This window comes from Haliaeetus leucocephalus, unplaced genomic scaffold, assembly GCF_000737465.1.
Source record: "Haliaeetus leucocephalus isolate CR32 unplaced genomic scaffold, Haliaeetus_leucocephalus-4.0 Scaffold752, whole genome shotgun sequence".
In the NCBI taxonomy this organism is placed as follows: domain Eukaryota; kingdom Metazoa; phylum Chordata; class Aves; order Accipitriformes; family Accipitridae; genus Haliaeetus; species Haliaeetus leucocephalus.
In genome coordinates, this window is record NW_010973188.1 from 2,747,038 (window position 1) to 2,774,127 (window position 27,090).

The following is a 27,090-nucleotide window of genomic DNA, read 5'->3' on the forward strand; positions in this document are numbered from 1 at the left end:
CTCCTTTACACTAATGACTTGGAACAAGAGGAAAAGCCAACACCTCTTACACTTCCACAGCCGTCTGCAGACTGACACTTACATTGAGTTCCTCCAGCTTATTGATGGTGGTTTTGGCATCAAGCAATTTATTAGTGAGCTCTACAATCTCCCAGTCCAGCGTCTTGCGGTCCATCTCTGCCTTTTTAATCTGGGATGCAAGAACACCAGGTGTAAATCTCCCCAGCACAGAAGAACCTGGCTTCACCACCCACCTCAGCCCAAGTATAGCACAATGACATGTTCAGTTGGGATACAAAAACTTCCAGACAGACAGACAAGGGGGACAGCCTGGCTCTTCACCAAGGGAAGGACTCCAAAGGCCAAATGGAGCCAGCCACTCTGCTAGCTACAGAGACAACAGGTTGAGTGTGAACCTCCTTGACGCAGTATCTTTTCTTGTAGCACAACCATGTTTCTTCTCTGCCCTGGTTCGCATGGTGCCTGGTGGAAAGCTAGTGGTTTTGAGCAATCAATCCCATACTGCCATTGGCAGCAAAGACCTCTGAGCTTGTGATACCCAGCCGTCTTCTCTGGGGCAACAGAACAAGAATACTGTCCATAAAGATCCAGCAGTCAGTGCCGAATGGACAAAAGTTTTTTTTGGCAGGGAGAGGACACCACCTTGAAAGAATTTAAGCCTTGCTCTAGTAAGAAAAAGGACCCGTGTAGCTTCATCTGGAGCTCAGTTAATGCCCTCCCTAAAGCAGGCAATCTTGCCTCTTTAGACTCCCTAACAGTTCAGGTACAGGGCCAATAGAGACCCAGATGTAACAGCAGAGAGGTGCAACAGCTCAGAACAATGAAGCCACCCCCTCCTCAAGAAGTTCTTCCAACACTGCCCAAGGGTGCTCTGAGGCTGTGATCACCAGGGCCCAGCTGTGCATCAGGCGTACAGCACAGCAATACACAAGAGGGTAGGGGAGGACAATGCTTCCCACATATGCAGTCTCTTCGGGCACCAGCACAATAAATATTAACCCAAGAAATTCAAGTTCTAGAACCAAAAAATCTCATCCTGGGCTGCATGGAGGCAACTAGCATCTCAGCTGTTTGACTTGCCTGCTTACAGCCCAGAAGGGGAAGGAAAGGGAGCAAATGAGGCTCACAGCCATCTACATCTTGTGCAGTGCCACAGTTTATGGGCATCACTTCCCAACACGCCATGCTCCAGCTGGCTCAGAGTCAAACACTCTTAAGATGAAGCACTGCAAGCTAGGACCTGCTGCATCTGCGGGCAGCTGCTGGATACCAGGTGAGCCCTTGGCTGGACGAGAGCTGGGGCCCCTCCATCTGGGATGGTGTATGTGGGACTGACAATGAAACCAACAGGCTGAGACAGGTAAAGAGGAAAAAGAAAAAACACACAAACGAAAAGACGCAACTGCAAAAATCCAGCTTTGGCTGAGAGAGGCCTGAGAGGTGAGTGTGCCCAGCGTGTGCCAGCGGCAGCATGGGGAGGAGAAAGAGAGAGAGAGGGGGAGGGAGAGAAAAGAAACAGCCATGAGTGTTATGAATGCACACAACAGACATACAAGCACATTGGCTCTGCTCTGACTGCCCCCATCCTCCCAGGATGACCACCCCAAGACTGGTTGACACTTCCCTGGCATTTTGAGAGGGACTGAAGCAACATGACGGAATACCATGCAATTATGTTGTGGGGAACCAAAGCTCACGTGCATGACCAAGTAGGGGCTTGGTAAATCAAGAAAACAGTTCATGACACCAGCCGGAACAGGGAGTAGACGGTTGTGGCCAGAATCTCACCCCTCACCCACTGCCACATCTGCTGGGTAAAGCCAGGGCCCCTTCTCTCAACTGCTTCTAATACATAGGTCTCTTTCACCTTCTCTCTGTAGTGACTTAATAGGGCACTTACCAGGGCATGCAGCTTCTCCTCCAGGTCTTGGTTGGTTCTCTGGGAAGCAGTGTAGCTGTTCTGCAACCTACAGAAACAAGATTGTATACATGGGAATGGATCTTGGGCACCTACTAAAGTCTCCTTCATAGCTGCCAAGCAAACCACCAACTCCACAACTGCAGAAAGACTGGTACTAAGACAACTAGGCATATTAACTATGCCTTATCTCTGCCACATAATGGCCTTCAGACCCCAAGTTACTGGAGGCAAGATGAGGTTGGCTGGGTGAAAGAATCTTGCACTGGAGGGTGTAAATGACTTTGGAGGACTCCTCTGAGCTATGTCATCTATAAGCATGTGACCAGTGACTGACACTGATTAACTGAGGTACTTCTCAGAGAAAGTGGTGATGTATTTTCTTGCAGCCATCAGTGGCTCCTTTTGCATATGTGGGGTAACCATCCAAGCTGGATCCTGCCTTACATCCAATAGATTAAGAACTCCCTATTGTTGTCAGCCCCTTGTGCTAGCAGCATTCCTACGCTGTACCCTGGAGGAAGTAATGGCTGCAGAGCCTTTAACTCCCCTACAGTCTAGGGGTGCACCTTTCTGAGGATGCAGCATGCCTTTGATTTACACAACAGGGCACAGCCTCCTCACACCAGCTGAGGGAGTCCTTGGTGGGAGGGACCTCTCTAACCCTGCTCCTCTCTTTTCTTTTTCATACCTACGGAATTTGTCCTTGAATTTTTCCAGCTCCTCACGGTTCTGGCCCAGCTCCATCTCCAGGTAGTCCTGACCTGACTCCAGCTCCCTCTCCATCGCCTCCATTTTGTTAGTCACATATGTCAGCCTTCGGCGCAGTTCCTCATTCTCATGCTGCAGTAGCCTGGGGCACATAAGAACAAAGTACCACTGAGTGCACAAGGGGTACTCCACACCAGCATCCCCACCCCAGGGCCCAAGACCTCCCACAGGGGCCCCAGGAAGTTGGGAACTGAACTGGCAGGAGACTCCAGCACACACAGCGAGAGATGCATCTCTGTCAGGAGAGGGAAACTCGAACTCTCTTGGAGCAGGGGCAAAGAAGCACATGCCAGCTGGCCAAGCATGGTTCCCAGCTCCCTCTCAGGTTACAGTGCTTGGATAAAGCCCACTAGCCAGATGAGCTGTGCAGCTCCAGTGTCCCTCACTGGTGAATGAAACCCACTCAATAATTTATCCCAGTCCAAGTTAGAAGAGTTGAAGGCAAAAAGAACAAAATCATCTTCTCCCCTGAAACTGTTCAAAAGCCCTCAACACCTTTAACACCTGGTGGAAAGAGGACTCCATACAGCCTTAAGTCCAGAAGCAGAAGTGGTGGGGTACATTTATAGACATGATCGCAGCTGCCAATCAGCCCCATTCCAACACAAACTGCTCCAATCCTCCCCAGCCAGGACATGCCTGGTGCTCAGAAGGATTTCCTGTTGTTTTTCATTCCTTTGTGCTCAGTTGCTCAGAGAAACTCAGAAGCACAGCTTCTCTCTGGCAGTGCAAGCTTTCTCCTCACTATGGCTTGGAGCTCAGTGCTAGCAGCTGTGCCCCATACCACCACCAGCAAAGGGCTCAGCTCTCACCCTCAGTCAGCAGCAGGCCTCTGCATACTGCTTCTGGTGGGTTACACCAAAACAATGGCAACAACAAGAAGAGTTAAAAAAGGCACTCCTCTCTCCACCTGTATTAAAGGCTTCATCTCCTACTTTCTTTCACACCCACCAACTCCTCTGCCTGCACCTGCACTGGGGGTCTATGTTCCCTCCCCCTCCAGGGGGAGAGACATGCAAGGTAGAGGTTGGCAAGGTACAGACTAAAGCTCTGCCCACGTGGCCCCAAGAAGACTGAAGATCTGAGAGCAGCCTGCAGGGCCAGTCAGCTTCGCTGTGCGAGTGGCACAGGCAGGATGTGAGGAATCAGCACCCACACAGTTGCAGTATGACGGGCATAAAGGGGGAGCAGGACACTTACTTCATCCTTTCTGTATCCGTCAAGGGTTCCTGCACAGGGAAGAAAACAGCTGTGAGATTCTTTCAGAGGAGGAGTTAGTCTCTCACACTGTCCTACAGGGTAGAGTCTTGGTTGCTAGACCCTAACTGTGACTTCCTCACCTGCTCTGACAGCTCTGAGCTGCTAGGATCTCTACACACTGCTCAGCTGTCTGTAAGACAGACTGTGTATTCTGGTTCAGGGTAGAAGAGCTATACTAGAAGCCACCACACAAGTTAGGTAACTTTACTCTCCCATGCTGCAATCTCAGCATCTCTTGTAACATCGTTACCTTAGCTGGTGTTTCAGCTTCCTCCACATCCACAGTTAGTGGGGAGCAGGAATCTCACAGGCCAGCATACACTGAGGATTAAATTGTCACCACAGCAATGACAACATCCTTCAAGCCCCACAAAAAGAATGAAAGAGAATCATTTGGCAGCTGAAAAATGTGTTTACCATTTACACCACCCAAATTGTGCTGTGAAAAGGATTTCTTTTTGCAGATCTGAAACCAGCCACTGTAACTATTCTGGGATAGCAGAAGAAACACCAAAGGTCAGAAAAGCCTGTGAAAGAAATTAATGTGCTGGGCAAGATCCCCAGAGATGGCTGGAGCAGGGACCTGCAGAACAAGGAGACACAGCACAGTGACAAGAGCACATGGCTCAGCTATTCTCATTTCCTTTGCACTCTCTGCATTAACCCATGAGATGGCTGCTGCCTGCCAGCAGAACTGGGAGAGATCTAATTAGCACTAGAAGCAACAGTGTTTCCTGTGAAAGCCCAAGACTGTGACCACTCTCAAAGTCCAAGCTGCCCATGGATTATATTTGGTGCTTGGTACCAACAGCACTGCACAAACCCACAGTGCTGCCAGACTTTAGACTGTCCACTAAGTGTCACAGCCAGCTCTGGGCTGAGAGGCCATGCCACAGACAGTTGTGGATGAGGTTGTTGAGCTGCTAGCAATATTACAGAAGGCAAACCACCCCAGTCATGGCCCTAAGATATCATGGGCCTGCTTCCTTCATCAACTCACACTTTAAAAGAATGGTCCTTACCACCTGCATACATCCATCCACCTGTCCCTAAAGGCAAAGCATCAATCCATTCTTTTCTTACATCCTGACCCCACATGGCAATTGGTTAATTCATGCAGAATTATCTAGCAACTGCCTCCCCTACCCCCACAAATACACACAGAGCAGATGCTAGTGACCAGGCAAAGGGGATAATGTGATTCCTATTAAAATGAGGTGATGGCCCCAAAGAAGGCTGGAGAAAAGAGGATAAGGCTTACAAAGAACTGAAATGGCCATCATACAAAGATCCACTACCCCAAGACAGCCAGGCATAGGGCACACACAGAGCACTGGGAGCATCCCAACACCTCCTGACAACAGAGGTGCCCACCTCCTGCAGACACCTGCTGCCTTGCAGCCTGGAGGACCTCCAACCTGCACACACCTGGGAAGTCTGCAGTGCGGACAACAGCACCAGCTCCTGCCTTCCTAACTCCTGGGGCCAAAGGGAAGCTGGTTCCTCCCAGGAAGATATACCCAACCTGGAGCACAGCCATGAGTGGCACCCACAAGAGAGGAGCTTCTGGTGATTAAGTACCCACAACATGAGGTCTGGGGGCCTGCTCTCACTCTCCCCACTGGCATTACAGACTAGATGAGAGCCAGGTGGGGGCTTTGGCCTTTGTGAGACCCCTGTCTGTGAGCCAGTGGCCCTGGCACCTACCTTGTTTAGTGCCAGGCTGAAGGAAGGGGAGGATCTAGATGGGCTAGGCCCCTCCTCCCGACTCCAGCCTGTTGGAGTGGAGAAGGATCCCTTCTCTGGGTAGTTCGGCTCCACTGCACGCTTCTGCCCAAGTTTAGCACACAGATGGTGTGGCTGTAATAGCCGTGAACAGGGACTGCTTTCATCCCTCCTGTCCTCTGCACTGCTTTTCCATGAAGACAGTGAGTGCTGCTGCCCAGAGGATGTCCCTGCCAGCCCCAGGTCTGTCAGCTGCTGCAGCTCATACTGACACAGATCTACTACCCTTCTTTCCAAGGAAACGAGTTTTTCCTTACTGTCCTTCCTCCCAAGGATGGGTTTCTTTCTTAGTCTGGAAGCTCTCTTAGCCTCCTCAGCACACTTTCTCTGGCACGAAGCCTTTCCCAGCCCCTCACATTTCTTTTCTGCTTTTCTTCTGCTTGGGCAGGGGGATCTTTCAGTTGCACGCTTGGTTTTTACCCCTTGCAGGTGACCTTCCCCTTGGCCTTCTGGCAGAGAGCTTCTGGGGCAAAGGGGAGAGTTCTGGTCTTGTTCTGCTCCCCTGGTCTCTCCCAGCGAGCGCAAGCGGATGGGACTCAGCACCCGCTGGGTAATCTCATCCAAGAATTTGGAGAACTGCAGTTTTTCCTCTGTGATCTTCTCCCTGCGCTTGACAGAGGCAGTGGCACTGCTGCTGCTGTGCTCCAGTGAGCACTTCTCCCTATGGCTGAGGCAGAGCTGAGGATCACCGTACTTTCGTGAGCCACGGCAAAGCGTCTCTACTGAGTGGGACTTCCGTAAGCTCTCATGGCGTGGGCCTGTCATGTTGGTCTGCTTCAGGATCCCTTTGAGAGGCAGGGGTGTAGAGGAGACCCGAAACTTCCTTGGTGTCAGGACTTCAGGAGGCTCTTTAAACATCAGCGAGCGTTCCAGGCTTCTGCTCTTGAAAGAGCAAGCGGGATGGTGTCTTTCATCTCCAGGCACCACAACTGTCTCCATGCTACGGCTCACAAATTTGCTGAGGTGCCCACAACTGCGGTTTGGGCACCGCTTCCCACTTCGCTGCCCCATCTTCCCACCACATGGAAGTGCTGGTGAGACAGTCTGGCTCTTGATGTTCAACTCTGCTCTGCACCCTGTCACTTCCTTCTCACTGCTGGACTCCAGGGACCACGATGAGGAGAAGTTCAGGTTGCAAACCTCAAACCCCTCTGCCTGCTTGAGCTGGCCTGCCTCAGTGTAACTAAACCCTGTTTGCTGGTGCAATGGTGTTAAGCCCTTTGCCACCCGGCAAGCCGTTACCTGACTCTGCTCGGCCAAGATCACTCCATCCTGGTCATCACGAATGATGGGTACCTCATGGCGGATCTCACGATGCTGCGGGGGTGCCTTGCGGTAAGGCTTCTTTGATGGAGCTGTGCTCGACATCCTCCCACCTGCGTGGTTCCAAAAGCGGGTTACCTACCAACAGCAGAAAGTGCACAGAAGAGAGAGTCACAGGCGCTCCATCGAACCCTAGAAGTAACCCAGCAGGAATTCAGCTCCCCTGGAGTCCCAGAGCAGGTCCCCATGCAGAGTGTTAATAGAGCAAGGAAAGGATGCGGCCACAAGCCTTGAGCGGCAGCTGCAGAAGAGGGAGCAAAATAAGAGGTAGCTGTGTCCTTCTCCCAGCCAGTGAGAGCAGAGAGCTGGCACATCCTCTCCCCCCCTCTATACGTGCTCACTCACGTAGTTTGTGTGTGTCCAGATTATATATAGCAAATGAGAACAGACCTCACAGCAGCATATTGATTAGGCTCTTTAGGAAAGGCCTTTTCCAATATGGAAAGTGCAAGCCTTACAGGCAGCAGTGACAGCTAGAGCAGGAGTTATTGATCATGTGCTGTCATTGTCAGCAGGGACTATGTGGGAGGAGACTCCAGCCATTAAAGAGCCCAAACCCAGAAGTTCTTGGCTTACACTGGAACACCAATGGAGAAGACCACAGAAGGCTTGTCAGGAGGAGATACCATACCATTACAACTGCTCACTTCTGTCAGAAAAGACAAAGACCACCCCCAAGCCACAGGTGGCATCAAATTAGGGGGAAATGCCATTGACACTGATACCTAAGGCCAGATTTTGCAACATGTAGCAGTACCACTAGCAGAAAGACCAGATTAAGCCCTTTACCCCAGCTGTGCTGGGCAGGATTCTTCCTGCTGCAGGAGTAGTAGTAGTACAAGAGCAAAAAACGGGGTAGAAGGAAAGCAACTATCTTGTACATATGGAAGAATCTCCTTCCTTTCCACTTTGGGACTGCAGCAGTGGGCAGGAAGACTTCCCCCCAAGCAGCCAGGATTTCAGCCACCCTATTGGACACAAGACAGCTCAGAGATGCCAAGCAGTCCCTGCAGAGCCCGATACCAGACTTTCCCGGATGACAACATATGCAGTGCCTGACCTGCAGCACTTCAAAGTGCAGGACCTGCCTCAACTCAGATCACCCTCTCCTCTCTTCTACAGGCAGGGCCATTTGACTCCCATTCACCTTCAAGGCAGTCAATGTATACCACTGAGTCAGCAACCTAGCAGACTTCACTTGCTTTGCGTTTTGGCCAGTGGAGTTTTAGAAGTTAAGTGTCTAAATGGAGCCCCAAGAATTCTCTCCAATTCTTAACCACTCTTGCCTAGCTGCATCTTCTTGACACTTAGAATGAGTCCCCTGGGAGGACTGGCTAGTGTGAGGTGTATGCACCAAGCACAGAGTGGCTCCAAGCCACAGCAGGCTTTACACTTCACAGGAACATTTGCAAGTTGTCTTCCACTCTGCTAAAAACACAGGCTCACAAAAGTTTCTCACACCTTTCCACAGACAGGAGCAACTTCCTAGGACTAACTTGTAAATCTCCACCATCAGAATGCTAGAAAGTCCCCCTTGCTGCAGTCATTCCCTCAAGGTCCCTTCTCCTAAAAAGACTCAAGTAGGTGAAGAGAACTCTAATACTTTAGAAAAATCACGTCCAGCATACCAAATGCACTTTCCATTGCATCCCCAAGCAAAACAGATGGGTCTGGCTTGCTGGGAAGACATTTCTCTTCTTGAAAGAGGAATGCTGAAATCCTGACCAGAAGCATGTTTGTCAACACCCCACCATCAAACAGGTGATCTAGGGGACACTTCTGTCAACGCCTGCCAGGCTAAGGACAGGAGATGTGCATGGAGATATTCCAAGCTGAAATCACAATTATTTCGTTAACCCACAAAGACCTCAGCACTTACCAGCCTGGGCTCAAATTCGAAGCCTCATGAAGCAGGAACACTCACTCAAGATGCCCTGAAGAAGAGAAACAAATAGCTTAGCATCCATCAAAACAGGCAGCTTGAAATCTCACCCCATAAATATATAAGGAATAGGGAACATTTATAACCAACAACGATCCAACGGTCATCTCACTCCTCATACCTGCCCCAACCCACATCAGATCTTCTGAAAGTAAATGAAATTACTTAGGATAGGTGGGCCACATAGCCCAGCAAGAGCTGGAAAGGCACCTGGCAAGGACATGTCCAAAGCACTCAGGCAACTGGGACCACACAAACTCAAAATTCATGAAGCAACAGCCTCAAGGGAACCTTGGTTCCAGGAAGGACTAAACAAACCTCCTGTGAAATGGGACTCTCCCAGCTAATCTTCCCTGCTACTACAGAGGGATGCTAACTGTGAAGCCTTTAGTACAGAAGCTTGGTAATGCTAACAATTACCTCACTTGTCCTTTTAAATCAGTGCTTCTCACCTACAAATGAGCCAGCAATTATCAGACTCTTGTTTGACCCAAAACATTACGTCCTTATGCCTACAGCTGTGATAACCCACACCTCCATGAGAGAGGAAGGCAAGCTACTCTCTGACTTCCAGCAAGCAGCATGCCATGCTCTACTTTGCTGCTAACAGACTTCTGTAAAATAGTGTCCAGCCAACCAGGGATACAACACAAGTTCAGAAACAACCTGCCTCTCTGTTCAAAGCCCAGGGTACCCATCACTACAAGAAGAGAATTGGGGTGATCTGGGAGCCAGCTGTAAAAGCATAGCTCAGTGGCCATCACTCTGCCACTGGCACGAGAGAGACTGCATTGGAGCCTTCCCTTCCCTGATGCACTTCTGCTGCTGTGCTGGTTTTTCCCTGTCAATGGCACCAAGTCCTGCAAGGCAGGACAGGAGCACAGCGTGTGGAGCAGTTGTACATACACTGGGAGAGCCAGATTGAAGGTGAATGGCACAGACAGGCAACCAGGACCACGCAAACTCAAGATTTGCCAAAACAAACTGAAGAGGTGCCCTAGTACTGGCCCTGCCCCAACAAGCTGTCTGGTCCCTTTCATTGCTACAATGCTATGGTCAGGTCTTGACTAGCACAGGAAAAAAACAGCTTCACTACAGCATAACTGCTCTGTGGGGCAAACTGTAAAGTACAGGGGGAGAAAGAAAGAGAGAGGGAGAACGTGCACCTCCAGGAAGGAACCAGGCCAGCACAGTTTGAATCTGCTTTTCCACCAACTCCCAGCAGGAGCTCGTTCATCATCAAGGCAAAACCACCAGCCACATGGGCTGGCAGACAAGCACAGGCTTCCAGGAACAGCTGTATCCATGGGTCCATGCATGTTTCCACTACAGAGGTGTAAGAACGAACATGCCAAAGGTCTCCCTGTCTCTTGCCACACAGATCCTCAGGCTCAAAGAGGACTGTCCTGCTTCCTACCCCAGAGCCAGCAACTATGCTACCTGCCATCTCACCCCACCTACCTGGAAAAGATACCGGGATTTGAAACCTGCCCTCATGATCTGAGAATTTCCAGAGACACTTAAATACTCACAGTGCCTCCAGGCAACTTTCCCTCAAACAAGGACTTACAGATCCAAAGTGACGATGTGTCCAAACATTTCTGGCCACTTGTCTCCGAATCAGCTCTCCCCTGTCAGCACCCAGCAGCATCTGGCCAACAGCTCCTGAAACACGAGAAAGGCAACTTGGTGTCAGTCACCTATCAGCACAACACATGGAAACAGACAGGCATGCGCAGAGCAACTCACAGCCAGGTGCCAGGGCAGGAGTCGGCAGCAAACTGCTGCAGCATCAGGCTACTATCTAATGCCAGGACTCTCCAGTGAAATAAGCCCCTTGCCTTCACTGTGTCCCAGAAAAGGAAGGTCTTTTAACCATCTCTCCACTGAGCGGGATGCCTGTGCAGACCAGTAACTGACCTCTGAAAGGCAGCTGTTTTTTCTAGATGGCTCCAGGGGTCACTGCTTCCCCACCTGCATTCTTGTCCAACACCAGGAATCCAGCCTCTGTCATCCTGCTCCAGCCACCCTGCCACACCAACCTAATTTTGTTCTGCAGACTTCCCTGCGCTGAAAAGCACAGTTAAGCCCTCCTTGCCTACAATACCTGAGTATCCTTTGCTACCACAGAGAGAATCCCAAGATGGCTCAATTCATCACACCTCCATTCAGAGAGGAGCAGATACTCTCTGCAGAATAGACGGACCTTGTGCTCCAAGGCAGAAACAGATACAGGTAATACCCAGAAATAGAAGGCAGCACTAATTCTGCTCACCACGTTATTGACAACGAGCTCCTCAGAGAGAGGCTTGTGAAGTCCACATTCTGACTACCCTAGAGAAGCTCAGCTTTAGCCTGGAGCTACAGCAGGAAGTAGCTCTTCAGCTATTCTAATTAGCACTCTTATAGAACAGAAAACTTAACCTCTTGGTTCCTTTTATCTGCCCTTTCCATCTCTGTTCCTTAACATTCACAGTCTTCTTCCTAGCAGGCTATCGTCTGCAGTAGCTACAATTCTACTGTCTTCTAGCTACTACCCACTGTAGTCTCATTTCTAAGCTCACTGAATTCTAAGCTAACTGACCAAAGTTACAGCTTCACTGGAATGGCTCATTGAGGGCTACAAGGCTTGGGCTCACACTGATCAGCATCAGCAATAGTCACATCTTCCAGGCAAACAGACATGAACACACAAACAGTCAGAAGACTGCAGTGGAAACCTAACAATTTGCTTTGTTAATGCAAAAAGCTGATGATTCCTCCACCCTCTCACAAAGACAAAACGCACACAACCTCTTTCCTCTTCACAGCGAGGGTGTGCAGCGACAGTGACTGAGTGCAGCTGCACAGGCAGTATACAAGCTTGACTCTAGCTGTTTTTACCAGAGAGCTTCCCTCAGTGTAAAATCCACTTGCAGAGCAGCTATGTTCTCTGTGTGATCTCAGAAAGGCAAAACCTTTACCACACACCAGAAACAGATGTGATCTAGCACAGAATTGCTTAAGACTATTCTGTACAGGGCCCACAGAACTAACAGCCACTTGGCATGCATGCAAAACCACAACACTACCTGTTAGCATCACTTTGCCTCCAGTAACAAGGAAGAGGTCCATAGCATACAAAAAATGGTCCAAAAAGGAACCCTTTGGACAAAAAGGGAAAGCACAAAAAAACAAAAACCAAAACCAAAACCCAAACCAAACCAAAAAACCCAAACAATATTTGTAGGCACCTACTGCCTTCCTGAAACTTGGCAAGTCCCTTGAGGGCTGAGGTAGCTAATACATAGCTTTGGTTCTAGGATGCACACAGTTCCTGCCTGCTTGCTGTTGCAGTAGTTGAACATTCCATGCAAAGAAGCAGAGGACTTGCAGGGTTTTCCTCATCATCATCTTCTCTTGTGTTGCCTTTTCTGACCTTATAAAACAGCCTGCTTACCAGTGTTCAGGGCAGCAGTCTCCCTTCCTCAACAGAAAACAGGTGATTATGTCACAGACAATGTTTCTTATTTCAGGCAGTGTCATCTTTCCAGCCTTTTCCTCTTAAAAGCAGCATTTCTTCAACCTTGCTTTTAATTCAGGAAGATAAACTTGTGTGACAGAGAAAATACATTCCATAGCACAGTCACAGTCACATTTGTTTCTAATGCAACACTACAGAAACATTCACTGGCTATCACAGAATCAGTGTACCCCAAAAAACTCCAAATGCAATACCCACATGTAAAAAATGCTGTTACTGTCCTGTGCCATATATCTGATCACCACAGCTAACACAGAATTTTCACTCTGTGTGGGCCAACCTATACTCCAAATGCACATCCAATACAGCTCATTGGCACATCCTGGTTTAGGAGGTAACAGTGTCTGTTCACTGGCATCATGAGAAGCAAAAGCAAGAGAGATTTGTCCAGTTGTCTTCCTGTGCTTACGGATAGAGGCAACCTTAGCCTCCATGTGTCTCAAGCCAGACTATGTGACAAGCTGCTGCAGTAAGCCTGATCAAGACAACTAATGAGCAAGATGGATGATTCAATAACTGCATCAAGAGGTCTTGTCCAGGACAGACAAACAAGCTGTGTGAAGTTAAAAGCAGCACCTGTAGACTGCTGGTGCTGAGTACAATGGAAAAGGACTGCAAGGTTATTAAAGGACACTTTAACATTTAATGAGCGAGATCTTTTCATTCAGAGAAGGCATCTCAATTAAAACTATGTTCAGATCCATTCTGCTGCTGGCTGTTTTGAAGCTCATTTTAAAATAAAAGGATGACGCCTCCTAGGGCAGGAACTTGCATCTCAGTTCTGCTTCTACGTTAATGCTCACGATTCAGATCTGAGTAATAGCATTATAGTGACTCTTGGATTAAAATCGAGTTTCAGGAGGATTATTGCTCATTCCTGCTTTTCCATACCAATTAACCTTGACTGTTAGGCAGAAACCTCTGTTCCCTGCATGGGAACAATTTCAAGAGCTATCAAGAAAAAGGGATCAGGCTAGCTGTTGAACAACAGTCCATGTAACAAGCCCTACTTAACACCTAACATATTTCCAAAGAAAATGAAATCCCTAGACTCTACAGCCCTACATAGTTCTTGTTGAATGTAAATACCACCGGACATATCATGTGTCTGTCATACCAATCACACCCTACGGAAGTCTCTTAAAAGTAATCAGAATCACACTTTTCTTACAGTCCCACTCCCTCCTTCCATAATACAAAGATCCCAGTCCCCCTAATTCAGTTGCACTCCATATCCTTAAGTATGCATTTTATTATCTATTCTTTTTGCTGCGTTAAGAGTAGCTTAGCTTCCCTGTTTTATAAAAGCCAGGACAGATCAGCATTGCCCAAGAAACACTAACGTCACTAACATGTAACTGGAATAGAACGCAACAGCTGATTAACATCTGAACAGGAACAGGACAGGAAGCAAAGGACCCGAATCCAATCCCCAGAAGGAATGTAAATGGCAAATAAAAATACCCAGGGGAGATTTTGACCAGGAAATTAACACTAGCTTTCTAATGCATATAAAAGCACAGAACCACCTTTAATGGCTACATCTGAAATTGCACAAGAACCAGCTTGGCAAAAGGTCATTTGCCAAGTTACCTTTAGTACTGACAGCTACATCAGGGGCTAATGACAGCTTCTCATCTGGAAACACTGACACACCAGAAGCCCGTTGAGTTTGTTTAGTGATCCTGTTCGCTTGATCTCTTAGTTTGTTCAGTGATCCTTTCAACTCTCACAAGGTGGTTTAGGCTACAAAATTCCAGAGCTTCTTCGTCTTCACACCTTGTGTTTCATGTCCTTCCCCACTCTGCCTTCTTACCTGTGTCCTTTTAAGATCTTCCATGGGAAGACTTTTGGAGCATGTTTCTCAGATATTTAAAGAGATGTATACTAGGCCATTAGAAAACAACTGATGGAGATAAGAACTCTCTAAAATTCCTGAAAATAACTGTCTGGGCCCTGACAGAAAAAGCGAATCTTGATACTCCTAACGACATGTATCTGGCAAAAACCTGGTAGATCACATGAGGGAAATCTGGGAGCCATGGCCTTAAACTTTCTCAAGCACAAGCTAGGGAACAGCTACAGCAGGCAAACATTTGAAGAGAAGTGAAGGAGGGAGTGGGTGAACATTTCTGTAGAAAATCAATATGTAGGAATTCCCTTCCCAGACCTCTGTCAGCTCCTGTGCTGTGTAGGAGGGGAAGAAAAAGGGGAAAAAAAAAATCACACATAACCTTCCTAGAGCATAAAATCAAAAGGCATTTACCTAGGACAAGGTAGGAACAGCTTAAATTCTTCAACCACTGAGAAGCGGACTCTCAGCCCCTGTAAGTATTCCCTAAGTCTCATACAACACCCAGTAATTAACATCAGCAGCCCTCTTGTTTCAGCCTTTGGTTTCGGAAGTTCTGCGAAAACTACAGTCTCTAGCTCCTCAGTGCCAGGGACTGAATGTCACTGAGCCATCCCTCTAGCAGAGAATATAGCAATGCTCCATTACTGCCATCTATATACTTGCCTCAATACGCTCTCTAACAGATCCCCTCTATATGAGTTGCAGTGACACGCAGATGGTTAACACACTATGCAGCATCTACACAGCCAGACAATGGAGCAGAGCTTGTTATTTACATTATTTACAGAGGACAGATGGACAAGCTATTGCAGTGAGCCAGCCTACAGAGCATCTGCAATCTTGAGGAGGTGTTAAGTCCAGCACTGATGCTTGCAGGTGCTGAAATTTCAAGCTCTGCCTAGCTGCAGAAAAGCCCAGCTCAAACCTGCTCAGCCATCTGAAATCTTTTGAAACCTTAAACATTTGTGAAAGTTTTGAGATGTTGCTTTTGCTGCATACACAGCACACTAACCAAGTGTGCAGGCAATTTTATTGGCAGGCTGAGGAGGAACCTTAAAATAAATAATATTTCAGGGGTTTCACATCTGTTCTAGACAAGAAAAAGCCTAATTTATAAGAAGGAGCAATCTACTTTAAACAAACACTATGGCTAAGAACGACCAAGTTGTACAAAGGCTTGCAATGATCAGTTCGCCCATCCTCCTCCAACATGCACCACAACAGGCTCTTTCATTCCACAATCACATGGCTGCAGCCAAACATGACATACTGTTCAGCAAGTAATAAAAAGGATCAGCTTTTTCCCCAAGATCTTGTCTACATATACACTGTACTACATTAAATTGACTTAGAAAATAATGTTAAGCAGTATAACCCTCCTGGGTAAATGTTCTTAATTCAGTTTAAGAGCACTTTACATTGAATCAACTTAAGTTAAATAGATAGATACAAGACGCAAACTAAATTAAGGATGCCTATACAAGAATGCTGCACTAATATAATCACAGCTGTTTCTAATCTGATTAAGTTAAATCAGTACAACTTTCCTGCAGTGGCAAAATCCTTGCCATATTGAAGTTAACCCTTTTTTTGCCCTTTTCTACTTCCAAAGAAGGTTTTGCTGGGTTTTATGGTGATTTTTTTTTCTTCCAAAAAACCCAGAGTGACCTCTTTCTCTCTCAGAATCAATATAAGCTAACCACACTACACAAGGTATATTAAGGTATTAAAGGTATTGACATTTATATGACTTGAAAGTTTTACTACTCCTATGCCAATTAAAAAGCATAATAATGCTCAGACCAGCATGGCATAACATTTTTTATACTCTCCCCAAGCAAGAGGGGAAGTATGACCACAAATATTTGCACCGTACTCTGCTTTCCATACACCCACGCAGCTTTGGCTTGCTGATGTCCAACATACCTGGAGCAGTTCAGACACCAGGAAGGCAACGTTCCCCACTTGCTCATTCCTAAGGGTATGGCTCACCAACAGCTTATCTGAGCAAACTGGAGTGTGGAGTTAGAGCACGTTATCTAACTGCCCCCAGGCATGGTCTTATAACTGCCCCTCTTCCACCAAAATACAAAGTTCTCTTGCTAACTGTGGGGTAAGCACATACACAAAACAAGCCTGAGGTCACAGACCTAACGTGCTACAAATCCATACTCTAAAATCACCTCTCATCTCCTCAGTTCCCACAGCATTTCCCCTTGAAACGTATTTGTCAAAATTAAATTCCAGCAATTCCAAAATTACAGGTTTTTTTTTCCATTCTTCATTCAAAACTATCTGAACTGTTCTTCCTGAATATCAAGACTTACTTTATCTTAATTCTTTTGGTACTCTCACTTTCATCTCTACCTGCTTCTTCAATCAGGTCTCTTCAAGCTCACTCCAACCTTCCTCACAACCATCACCCCCTCCTCACTGCTGCCTTCTACTACTGTCTCTGAGCTACCATACACAGAACTAACTTCCTCTTCAGTACAAGTTTTCCATATTCAGCATGGAAAGACAATAGCAAGAATCCTCTCAAAGCCCCTTGCAGAGAACTAAATCCCTCACTGGCCTGCAGAAACTAAATTGTGCCACAACTCTGAACAACATGGTGAGCTGTCACTTCAGCTGAGCACCAGCAGCAGCCGTGAAATCAACCAGAGTTGTAAGTCCATTTAATTTATTATTTTTTTGAAAGAGCTATTTTGAAGCCCTGATCACATGGCAACATGGGCTGTAGGTACACAAAGGAGTTCAGTTGCTAAGGGAACCACACTTCCACATTTTCTGTTTTACAAGATTTAAATTTCAACTCTCAAAGGGCTGCAGACACATTTTTGCAATAAACTGTTTGGTCCTGAGTCTCAGATTCACACTGGTAGCTTCTAGTAATTATAAGGTTATGTGGCCCCACACCAACTCTAGGATTCATGCTCACCACAAATATATGCAATGAGGAAGGCAGGAACAATTTCCATTCCAGAAGTAAATTGAGGCACTAGGAGAAAAAACCAGTTTTGTGCACTATTTTTGCACGTAATTCCATGTTAAAGAAAAACAGCCTCAGCTGTCATAAGAAAGGAACTGCAGGAAAATTCAGCAAGACACAGCCTTATTTCTTCTACCTAAAACAAGAGTGATCTGGGATAGAAAAGAGAAAGAAAGTGTGCATGAGCTAAACACCTACCTGACGGCAATTGAGTTGAATAGCCTGCAATTCTTTATAAGTACAAGTAAAGCAGCAACCCTGATCCAGTAGTAGGAGAACAATATTTGTACTATACTCAATTCTCTCTGCTGCTGGGGTTTAATCCCAGCAAGAATCATTTTGGTTTAATTAGCTTTTCCCTAGCAGATGGTCAGATGTGAGAGGCAGAGAATGGTACTGGCTTAACTGTTGGGTGATTGTGCTGCTGCATCTGTAGCTGAACAGTTAAGCGTGTCCACAAGTCCAGCTGTAGTCTGCACGACACAGTCCGTCTCTGCCATTAGCCAAATGTCAGCTTCCTCTTTCTCCAGATTATGTATCAGTCGGAGGCACTACCCAAAGGCAGACAAACAACTAACACACAGTCTCACCACCATCACCTTTCTCAGACAAAACCCTCAAATCTTAATCAACTGAAAGTCCCTCTTTCTTTGGTGACAGAAGCACATTCAGAAGCATTGCCATGGAAACTTGAGCCATCCTCTGTGCTATTCATCAGAGAAGATCTTCTAGCACAGAAATATTTCATGATCTCTACGGCACTGAATACAGACAGCAGTCAGTGTAACGAAGTAAAATTACAGACTCCAGCATTGTGTGAGGATAGCAGTGGGTCATTCTTCAACCAAGCCACCTGATCCTCCCTCCACCTACAACGAGCAATAGCTGTTATAAGCTGGCAGGGAAAAGCAGTGTAGCAGTGAGAGAAACAGAAGTGGTGTTAGAGGAATAAACCTATCCAGCCAAAGGGAGAAAAGGGAAAGGGGTTCACAGCCTTTTCCCAAAGCTGATCACATCCTGCCACTTTCCCTTCCCTGAGGTTACGAGTGATGTTGCTACTGACTCCCTTGCAAAGCAGGATTCCTACCAGGCACAGATGCCTCCCACTTAACCCAAGCCACAGCCACTGTTTACTTTGCAGACCACATCAAGTATTCCCCATCGACTTCCACTCAGTCTCTGTACCCAGGCATGATGTGGAGTGTTAGAGCACCCACACCTACACACTGGCAGTAGTCGTCTCAACAGGCCACAAAGGCAGAACAAGGAAAGGAGACGGCTTTCAAAAACATGCTTTGGGCCTAGCAGATTCAGAGCCTGAGCCAAGGGCAGGAACAGGCACAAAACTTGTCTCAACTCTGTAAACAATAGAGCAGCACGGCTCCTGAAGCAGAATGTAACCCTGGAGCATCTCTTTTTTGTGGTGTGGCCCTGTAGTTAATCTGCCTCACTTCGCCTCATTTGGGTTTTTGTTGGATTTTTTTTTTTTTTAATGATTCCCTTAGTCTTCAGCACCATTGAACTGCTGAGAGATTTCATTCTGAGAGTTCAGTCACAGATATATAACACAGTTTAATCCAGCTTAGGAAAAACAAACAGATCCACCCAGCCATCTTTCATTGGTGACCTGTATAAAGCACGCAACTGGCTCTGGCTCTTCTCTCCCCATTCACCTGGGCTCCTGTCAGTCCTTTTAACAGCAGATCCTAACCACAGCAGAGGGGACCCACACCTCCACCCCCTGCCCTACAGGCTGCACATGAGGAGGCTGCCTGTCACCAGCAGTCACATGCTGCACTGCTTGTCTTTCTGTATATGCTGTATTGTACCTCCTAGGTTCACCTTCCTCCCTTTGGGGGGATAACCACCAATGCCCCACCTGAGACCAAGCAGGGTTGCTTCAGCTCTTCCCTCAGATACAACCCCTCCTCCAGGCAGAGTCAGAGCTCGCATCAACCATCTCCTTCCACATTTGTCATCATTGCTAGCACCAGTGTTGTTTTTCAGCTGGAGCTAATAATGAGCATAAATTGTCTCAACGGGCAATTGCAGCAAAGGCCCAAGACTTCAGTTTTACCACAAGGTCAGCTTGTCCAGACTAGCACTGCATCCCCTGCCTGGCATTGCTCTTGTAAGACTGAAATGCCTCATCTTTACCACCATTATCCTTTGGGACAGCATAAGGCCATTAATTATTCTGAGGTTAAGGAAAAACATCTCCTTTTTAGCAGTGAAGACAAGTTGCCCACCTCCACAGGACTCCTCCCTGAAAAGCCCCTGTAAGTAAGCTCTGTGCAGCTCTTCAGAGAGCAAGCTGGGAATGAGAGATAGTTGAGCTGCAAGCAAAGTCACCTATCCTCAAAGGGGCTCTAACTGAGAGCAGAGGATGATCGGCCCCAGATATCCTAAAGAAAGCAAACCATCATGTTCCAGGTACTTTTTTTTTTTTTTTTTTTTTGGTCAAGTGTCAGACTAAACCACTCTAAGAACTAGCCGCTCACTGCTCATCTAAGGGCAAAGACCATGGACAAATGCCAGTGTATAGCCAGGCAGATGTTGCAAAGATAAGGTGTTTGTCCAGTGCCAACAGCAAGCTGTTCGCTCATGCCTTCAGCTTCATGCAGCTGCACGAGCTTAGCTCTAATGAGTCCGTGACTCTGGACTAAGGAATGTCTCAACTGCAGAAACACCAGCTGTGCTGCCGGCTCAAGGTGCCCCAGAATCAGACCAATTCCCAGTTTTACTGTCCAGCCGTCGCCCTGCTTTCTGCTCCCTGTCCCACCAGGGGGAGATCTAGCTACTCGGTGAGGGTTACTGCTGTAGCCGGAGGAGCACATCTCCCCGGCAGAGGTGTTTGGGACTAGACAGTCCTGTCCTACACAAAACATTCAGTTCCTACACTGTCCTGAAGGCCAGCAGGGAAGCCAAAAAAAGGAACTAGTCACTTTTTCTCCACAACATATTAAAACTCACTGACAGGAAAGAAAAAGGCCAAGAATCAGCCCTCCTTTCTCCTGAGCCAATGTCACATGTATTTCGTTCCAGTTCCCTTACTCCCTTGCTGGCAATCAGAAAGCAACAGCAGAAGCAGTATTTAATCTTAAACAAGACCTCCATTTTTGCAGCCATAGCCTATATCGCACAACAAAGCTGAAACACCCAATGATCATACACACTTAAATGTTCTATCAACATCATTCCACATAATCCATTTTTAGACTTACTTATATTTTGCTACACCTCACATTGCCACTGGCCATATTGTTGAGTTTGGCACTGCAGAACAGAGGAAGGAAAACGAAGATTCAGGCAACACACTTTCTCATCAACACCCAAGCCCCAAAAGTCAGGTATGGAGTCAGTGGCAACTAGCTTGAAACAAAACGCACAGTTTACATGAAATCAAGAGACAAGAGAGCCCAATGTGAATAATTTCCAAAGGTTTCACAATGGTGAGAGTCTTTTGCAACAAGTAACATTCCCCTAATCACCTATCATTGAGGTCCTGCTTTGAAAAGTGATACATCCTTCGAGAGAGGGTGGCACAGATCTGTCTGGTAACAGCAGCTCTGCAGCAACTGACCCACAGACTGTGGCAACAGCTAAAAAGCAAAAACTATCCTATAAAGCCAGAGCACTTCTGAGAGCCAATTCTTTCATGCCTGCTATTGTCTAAGATAGCAGTAGGCAGGTCTTCTGCAGAAGACTAACTTTAATATATAAATGACAGGCAGGTCACAGAATTTCAGGCTGCTAGAAATTGCCAGAAGGGAAACTGCAAGTCCCAAAGATCAAAGCAAACTGGTAATGAAGTGAACAGCCCAGGGCTTATGAGGACACAGAAGATGCTCTGCTGTTCTTTCCACAAGCCTTGCCTACGGGCTACAGATACTGACACTGCCAAAAGGGACCACGTTTCCCTGTGCTAGGCAAATGAAAGACTTACATAACAAGGACAACGATGGCTTGCATGATAGGGGCATAGAAAACTAGTGACCATTTCTCACAGACATTGTGTCAAGGATCCCAAAATAATGCATCTGCATCCTGATCTGCCATCCTTCACCAAGCTTCCCGTCCTCATCTCTTGAGGTACCAGCCAGAAAAAGGAAGCTTTTCCAGAAGAAGCTGGAGCAGTTCAGCTGCAGCACATATGTGTAAGAACATTTATGCACTGACTGGGGCAAGCACTCTTGCCCGGGTTAAATCCCAGAGCCATTCCATCTCCAGGCAGACATCTCACATACAGTTTGTACTGAGCAGGGCTTGATGGCATGAGCCACCCCATCATCTACTGATTGCCAAGAGCACACAGGCTGCAGAGGGGGATGAGCCAACCTTAATTGGCCTTATCGGTGTAAATTAAACCCTACAACACACCCAAGCAAACAGCCAGTTCCTTTGGAGGAGCAGGCATGAGTTATTTTGCTGCAGCTATAAAGGAAACATTGCTGCTAGGACATGCCCCTGGAGTGACTGTGCCACTCAGCTCTCCTGCTGCATTCCTGGGGTTGTTTAGCATGGACTCAGCTCTAGCCATTCCACAAGCAAAAAGTCTGAACCCTGAATGCCATCTGCAAATAAGCCAGGCTCCACCTCCTGCATGCCTGCAGGCCACCAGGTGTGGCCAGGAATGGCACAAGCTACACACTAAACACACCTTTGATGTGGAGCTGAAAGCATGTAGCCAGGGGGCATGAACAGCACGCCGCCCGCTGCTGTGCTGACTCCCAGTGCAGGAATGTGGCTGCAACCACAGGCCAAGGAAGGCAAACACACTGCATTCCTCACCAGGCAGGGAAAGAAAACAAGGAGCAAGCCCACACACCCACCACGCTGACACCCGCCACGTTCCCCACGCATGCCAGCCCTGCCACTGCCAGGACCCCAACAACAGCTTCAGCCTTAAACTCATTTGTGGGAGAGTCCTCGAGTTCTCCAGGCAACTTCCTGAGCCATGGGGCAAGAGAAACAGAGCAAGGCAGGAGAGTTATCAACTGGGCACACAAGCCATGGGGAAGAGAAAAGCCACCACCAGGGCTGGGAAGTAACCACGTTCCAGGGCAGGAACAGCCTGGGAAGGGAATTTCCCTGACTTTTCCTATATGACAAAGGGCAAACATAACACTGAGACTTGTTGAGCTGAGGGGGCAGAGCTGAATAAGAAGCTGACTTTGGGCATCAGGGGTGCTTGGAAGGATCCAGACTTTTTTCCACCCCCAGGAAACTACTCTACCTTAAGTCAAGCAGCTTCTCTGAGATACAGACACTTACTCATTACCCAAAAATCCTTTTGTAAACACTGTCCCCACTGCCCACAGAAACAGATCTGATCTTCATTGTACATTATTCTCCCCCTACAGCATTGACACCTGGTCACTTACGTGATCACGAGAAGAGAGACTCAATGTACAAAAACCCAAGACATCAGGTAACCTCTCATCTCAGAACCTCACTATTTTAGAGTCATGAACAGACTCTATGCTCTAGTTAGAAAAAAACACTAATCCTCCTTCATGCAGCACTCCTGCAAATCCCAAAGCTTTCCAAAGAATTCACAGTTCCCAAACATGAAGTTACTCTGAAATGAAAAAGATGAGGATGCATCAGGAGGTGAAGTTGTCAGCAGCATTCTCAAGTCCATGAGAGGAAGGCTGTATTGTGAATCCCCCACATTCTGAATCTGCACTTACTTTGTATAATACAACGAAACATCAACCCACTCCTAAAAACCCATTGCCCAGAGCTAAGGGCCAACTGTGAGACTTAATAGGCAGTGTTCTCTCAGCGCCAAGCAGGAAAGCCAACACTGTCACAAGCACTGTAGCAAGAATATATCCCACTTGAATCTACACCAATACCCAAAGGCTGCCAACAAAAGAGCTTCTATCTGCTGTGCTTCAGAGTAGGTTCTGAACTTCAGCAAAGCACACGGATGTCAGAAAGGAGCAGAAGCAGGATTTCATAAGGCAAAAATGACAAACAGATATGGTAGAAGACATGTTCCCTTCTACTTTCCAAGAAGCAAAAAGCACACACACAGAGAGAGCCCTATGCTGTCACTGCACAAAAGTGTCAGCAAATTCAAAGAGCACCCACAAAGGGCTAAAACACTGTAATCTCTGGGTAGCCTGGAAGGCAAAAAGGTCAGTGTAGCCACAAGCTCCAGAAACATGCCGATGCATCTAGCAAGCTGCTGGACCAGGGATGATTTATAAGGCTGTGGCCCAGCTGCTCCACACCCCACATGTGAATTTCAAGGCCCTCGCTGAGGGGAATGGTCTGGTATTAGGTTAACAAGAACAGACCAGATGAGGTCCAGTAGACTTTCCCATGCCCATTAAAATTCAAGGCCTCAAGCTAGCTACTCCCTTCTACACCAGTAAGGTAAGCTGCTGCATTAGCTCCAGTACTCTAAAGAAAGAGGCATGAAAGGCCAGATTTACCAATAGATTTATATCCAAAGATATAAATAGAAGCCTGGCAGGATTTACAAAAGCACCCAAACAGATTAGGTGTCTAAATCACTGCATGCAGGAGAAAGGGCTTCTCCACTTCTAACCACTCCATACCTCTCCAACCCTAGCCGCCACAAGAAAACCCATTTCAGAGAGGACAGAAGCCCCTGCTGCTCTACAGGTTGCCAAGGGCCATCCCTGTGCAAACCACTTCAATGGTGACAGCACCCAAATTCCCACAAGTCTCAACAGTGCAACCTGCAATGGCTGCAACTCTCGCAGAATGTAGGTCTGCCTATTTCCCAGAATAGGAGCTGTCTCTTCAGCCTCTTCCCTCCCTTCCCCCACTACATCTTTATTTTTCATAGACTTAATACTGTTTCAAGGTACAACCCTCATCCTGCCACCGGTGGGTGGGTGAGTGGGGGAAAGGGGCCCTTTATAATTGTAGTGTTGCAATCTGTCAGCCAGGCCAGGCGGCCTGTTCCCGCCTGCAGTGTATTAAATACCTTATAACTGATTACACCCCCATGGGGCATGATTAGCAGTCTTCAGAGAACAAAGTCTACTTTCATAAGAATAAGAACAGACACGTACTGCTAACCTACTACACAGCTGGGCAGGTGAGGAAACAGGGGAAAAAAGGAGGGGGTGCAGAGGGGAAGAGTTAACTGCACTGCTAACTATTCTTTCCTTCCCTCCCCTATTGCAGTGTCTCTGAGTTGTGATTTCCACTACCCTGAATTGCTCCCCTCGGACCTACCCCAGAAGATTCAGGTAATGTAAGCCCATAAACAAACTGCCACCTGTGGAAGTCAGGCAAAGTCCTAACCTGGAGAGGTAAGGCCTTGAGGCAAGCAGATTGAGCTTTGCTCTGTGTGACAGCAATTCCCTTCACACCAGTTCCTAGGAAAAGGGAAGCGTGAATTTCAACAGCAGCATCAAAAACAAGGAAAAGGAGGGAAGGCTTGAAATACGATCACATACCCACACCCCTCTCTAACCTCTCTATGTATCTGGAAAGTCTATATAAGCAACAGCAAAACATCTAATTCAGTCTGGAGGTTAACAGCTCTCCAGAATCAGATGATTTTTTTTTTCTTGTGGTGAGAGAGGAGGCAGCAAACAGGAGGAAAGCCCTCTCCACCCGAGAGAGATAATAGGGATCCCCAAACATACATAGTCCATATGCATTGCTGCAACAAACCAGCCTGATGGAAACTTAGCCAATCTGACATGAAATGACCTACAACTCATTAGCAGGTGCCTTCCAAATCTCAAATGCCCACACAGCCAGCCACAAACATATTTGGTGCTATCTGGCCTCCATCTCAGCAAAACACAAAGAATCAAACAGACTATACAGCCTTTCACCAAAAGGAGTAAGAAAAATGGAGGCAACTCCTAGGCTCAAACAAGCCTAGGATGAGCCCTTCCAGCTACTCTCCCCAAACCTATGACAGAGGAGAGCAGAGCAGGAAGCTCCAGGAAAACATTTTTATTTCAGAGGGACACCTGTGCAGCAGCTTCAACAAAATAGTAAGAACCTTTCTAACTGTGTCATTTTGGAAACAAGTCACCTGCTTTACCCAGAGCCCACTGGCTTTGCCCATGGCCCCATGGAAGCTCATGGTACAGTCTGGAAGCACTTGTGTTCAGCTGATGCATCTAGAAGGGGGCACCTTGCTGACACATTCCACCCACATTCTTACTCAACCCACCAGAGAAAGGATTTGTTGACGGAGACACCAACCCAGCTAAAAATGATCTACTTATATCTGCTTTATTCAGCAGCTGGTCCTTCAGCCAGCACATAGGAGGCATCTGAACTGTACTGTCTAGTCTCATTTGTACAGCAAAATCTGCATGTTCTCTTTACTACAGAAAGACCTGAAGGCACCAACTGACTTCAGGCTCTGATGTACTCGACATTGATGTAAAAGCATCAGTACATTTAGAGTTATCAAACAGATTGTGCTTCCAGGGTTTGGACAAACGGGAGGCTTCACCATAAACACAAGTTAGTCATTAGAAGCTCCAGAAGGTAATTTAAATTATCACAGCCAGCACAAAAATAGTTTTACTTTGGGACTTGAAGTTGCAAAGCTGTAATAAATCCAAGTGACAGAGTAAAACTTTTTATAAAAGCTGAAAATTAGTTGTGAAGCCCCAGACAGCCTTGTATATAATTTGATTCAACTACCATGGACTAGCAAAAGGGAAATCACTCTTCACACTGTAAAAAAAAAAGATCCAAAAACTCTATCATCCTTCAGCTCCTAGGAGGCAGAAATAGTCTGCTTGCATTTTGTATGTGTATATATATACACACATGTAAAATATATAGAAATAATAAATATATAAATAAAATTAAAAACCCACGCATCTAACAATAAATGGTTCAATCCCCCACCATGCTGGGCAGCTATCAATCAGGCATCTTAGCTCAAATTGGAGCACTGCAATCCAACGCTCTCCCCTGGCTGCTGTACCCTCACAGATACCCTGCAACCATCCCCCATTCCCAGAGTAAATTGCCTTCCACTGCAGAGAAGCACTCCTGCTATTCCAATACCGGTATTCACCACCAGGGCAAGAGACCCTAATTTAGCCCCACACGGGCCTTCTGCAAACTGCTAATCCCCAATACACAGCTGTTTTTCAAATGTACAGGCATGAGCAAACCATAAACGATTTATGGCGCGTGGCAGGAAGACTCCTGGCTCCCTGCGTAGGCGGGGTTTTGGGACAAGATCATGCTTGGACTAATGTTTATATTGCAAGTTGTCAGTTGGGTAGTAAATCATCTCTGGAGCTGCATAGTAATACAGCTCTCCCCATCCAGCTGGAGCCTTGACAACATTGAATTCTGTTATAGCCATTTCAGATACACCTGGGGACCTATTTACAAAGGCATCATCTAATCAAGGAAAAATGGATACACTTATAAGCAGACTGTACAGAAATTCTGCAGCCCAGCAAGGGTGATTTGCTTTCAGGAATCAATCCACCCTGGTACAAGAAGCTTCCCCAAAATGACACTCCGTACTAGCCCTAGAAATCAGACTGAGTGCCTACACAGACATCTACTAACAGAGCGCATTGCTAGCAAAATACAGTTATCTGAGAAAATCCTTCTGAGCAAAGTTTTCATTTCCTAGTATTTACATAACCATACTGCAAGCAATGCTTAGAAATTAAATTCTAAAAGTTCAAGAAATATATTTTGCATACTTTAGTGC

General features: G+C 46.9%; 1 protein-coding gene across 8 annotated transcripts in view; it reads right to left on the reverse strand.

The window, feature by feature from the left end:
- Positions 1-27,090, reverse strand: part of TJAP1 (tight junction associated protein 1 (peripheral)) — a 40,854-nt gene that overhangs the window by 7,325 nt on the left and 6,439 nt on the right. For 3 of the 8 annotated variants that reach the window (XM_010581187.1, XM_010581191.1, XM_010581190.1), the window contains exons 3-9: positions 10,591-10,685; positions 8,958-9,012; positions 6,998-7,156; positions 3,911-3,939; positions 2,631-2,792; positions 1,922-1,988; positions 83-190 (exon numbers count right to left, since the gene is read on the reverse strand). In XM_010581187.1, the coding sequence (XP_010579489.1) occupies positions 83-190; positions 1,922-1,988; positions 2,631-2,792; positions 3,911-3,939; positions 6,998-7,123 (492 nt within the window). In that variant the 5' untranslated portion in view covers positions 7,124-7,156; positions 8,958-9,012; positions 10,591-10,685. Of the gene's footprint in view, positions 1-82; positions 191-1,921; positions 1,989-2,630; positions 2,793-3,910; positions 3,940-6,997; positions 7,157-8,957; positions 9,013-10,186; positions 10,482-10,590; positions 10,686-27,090 lie in introns of those variants that run through there. The other 5 variants (XM_010581188.1, XM_010581192.1, XM_010581193.1 and 2 more) reach the window with 5 other exon arrangements.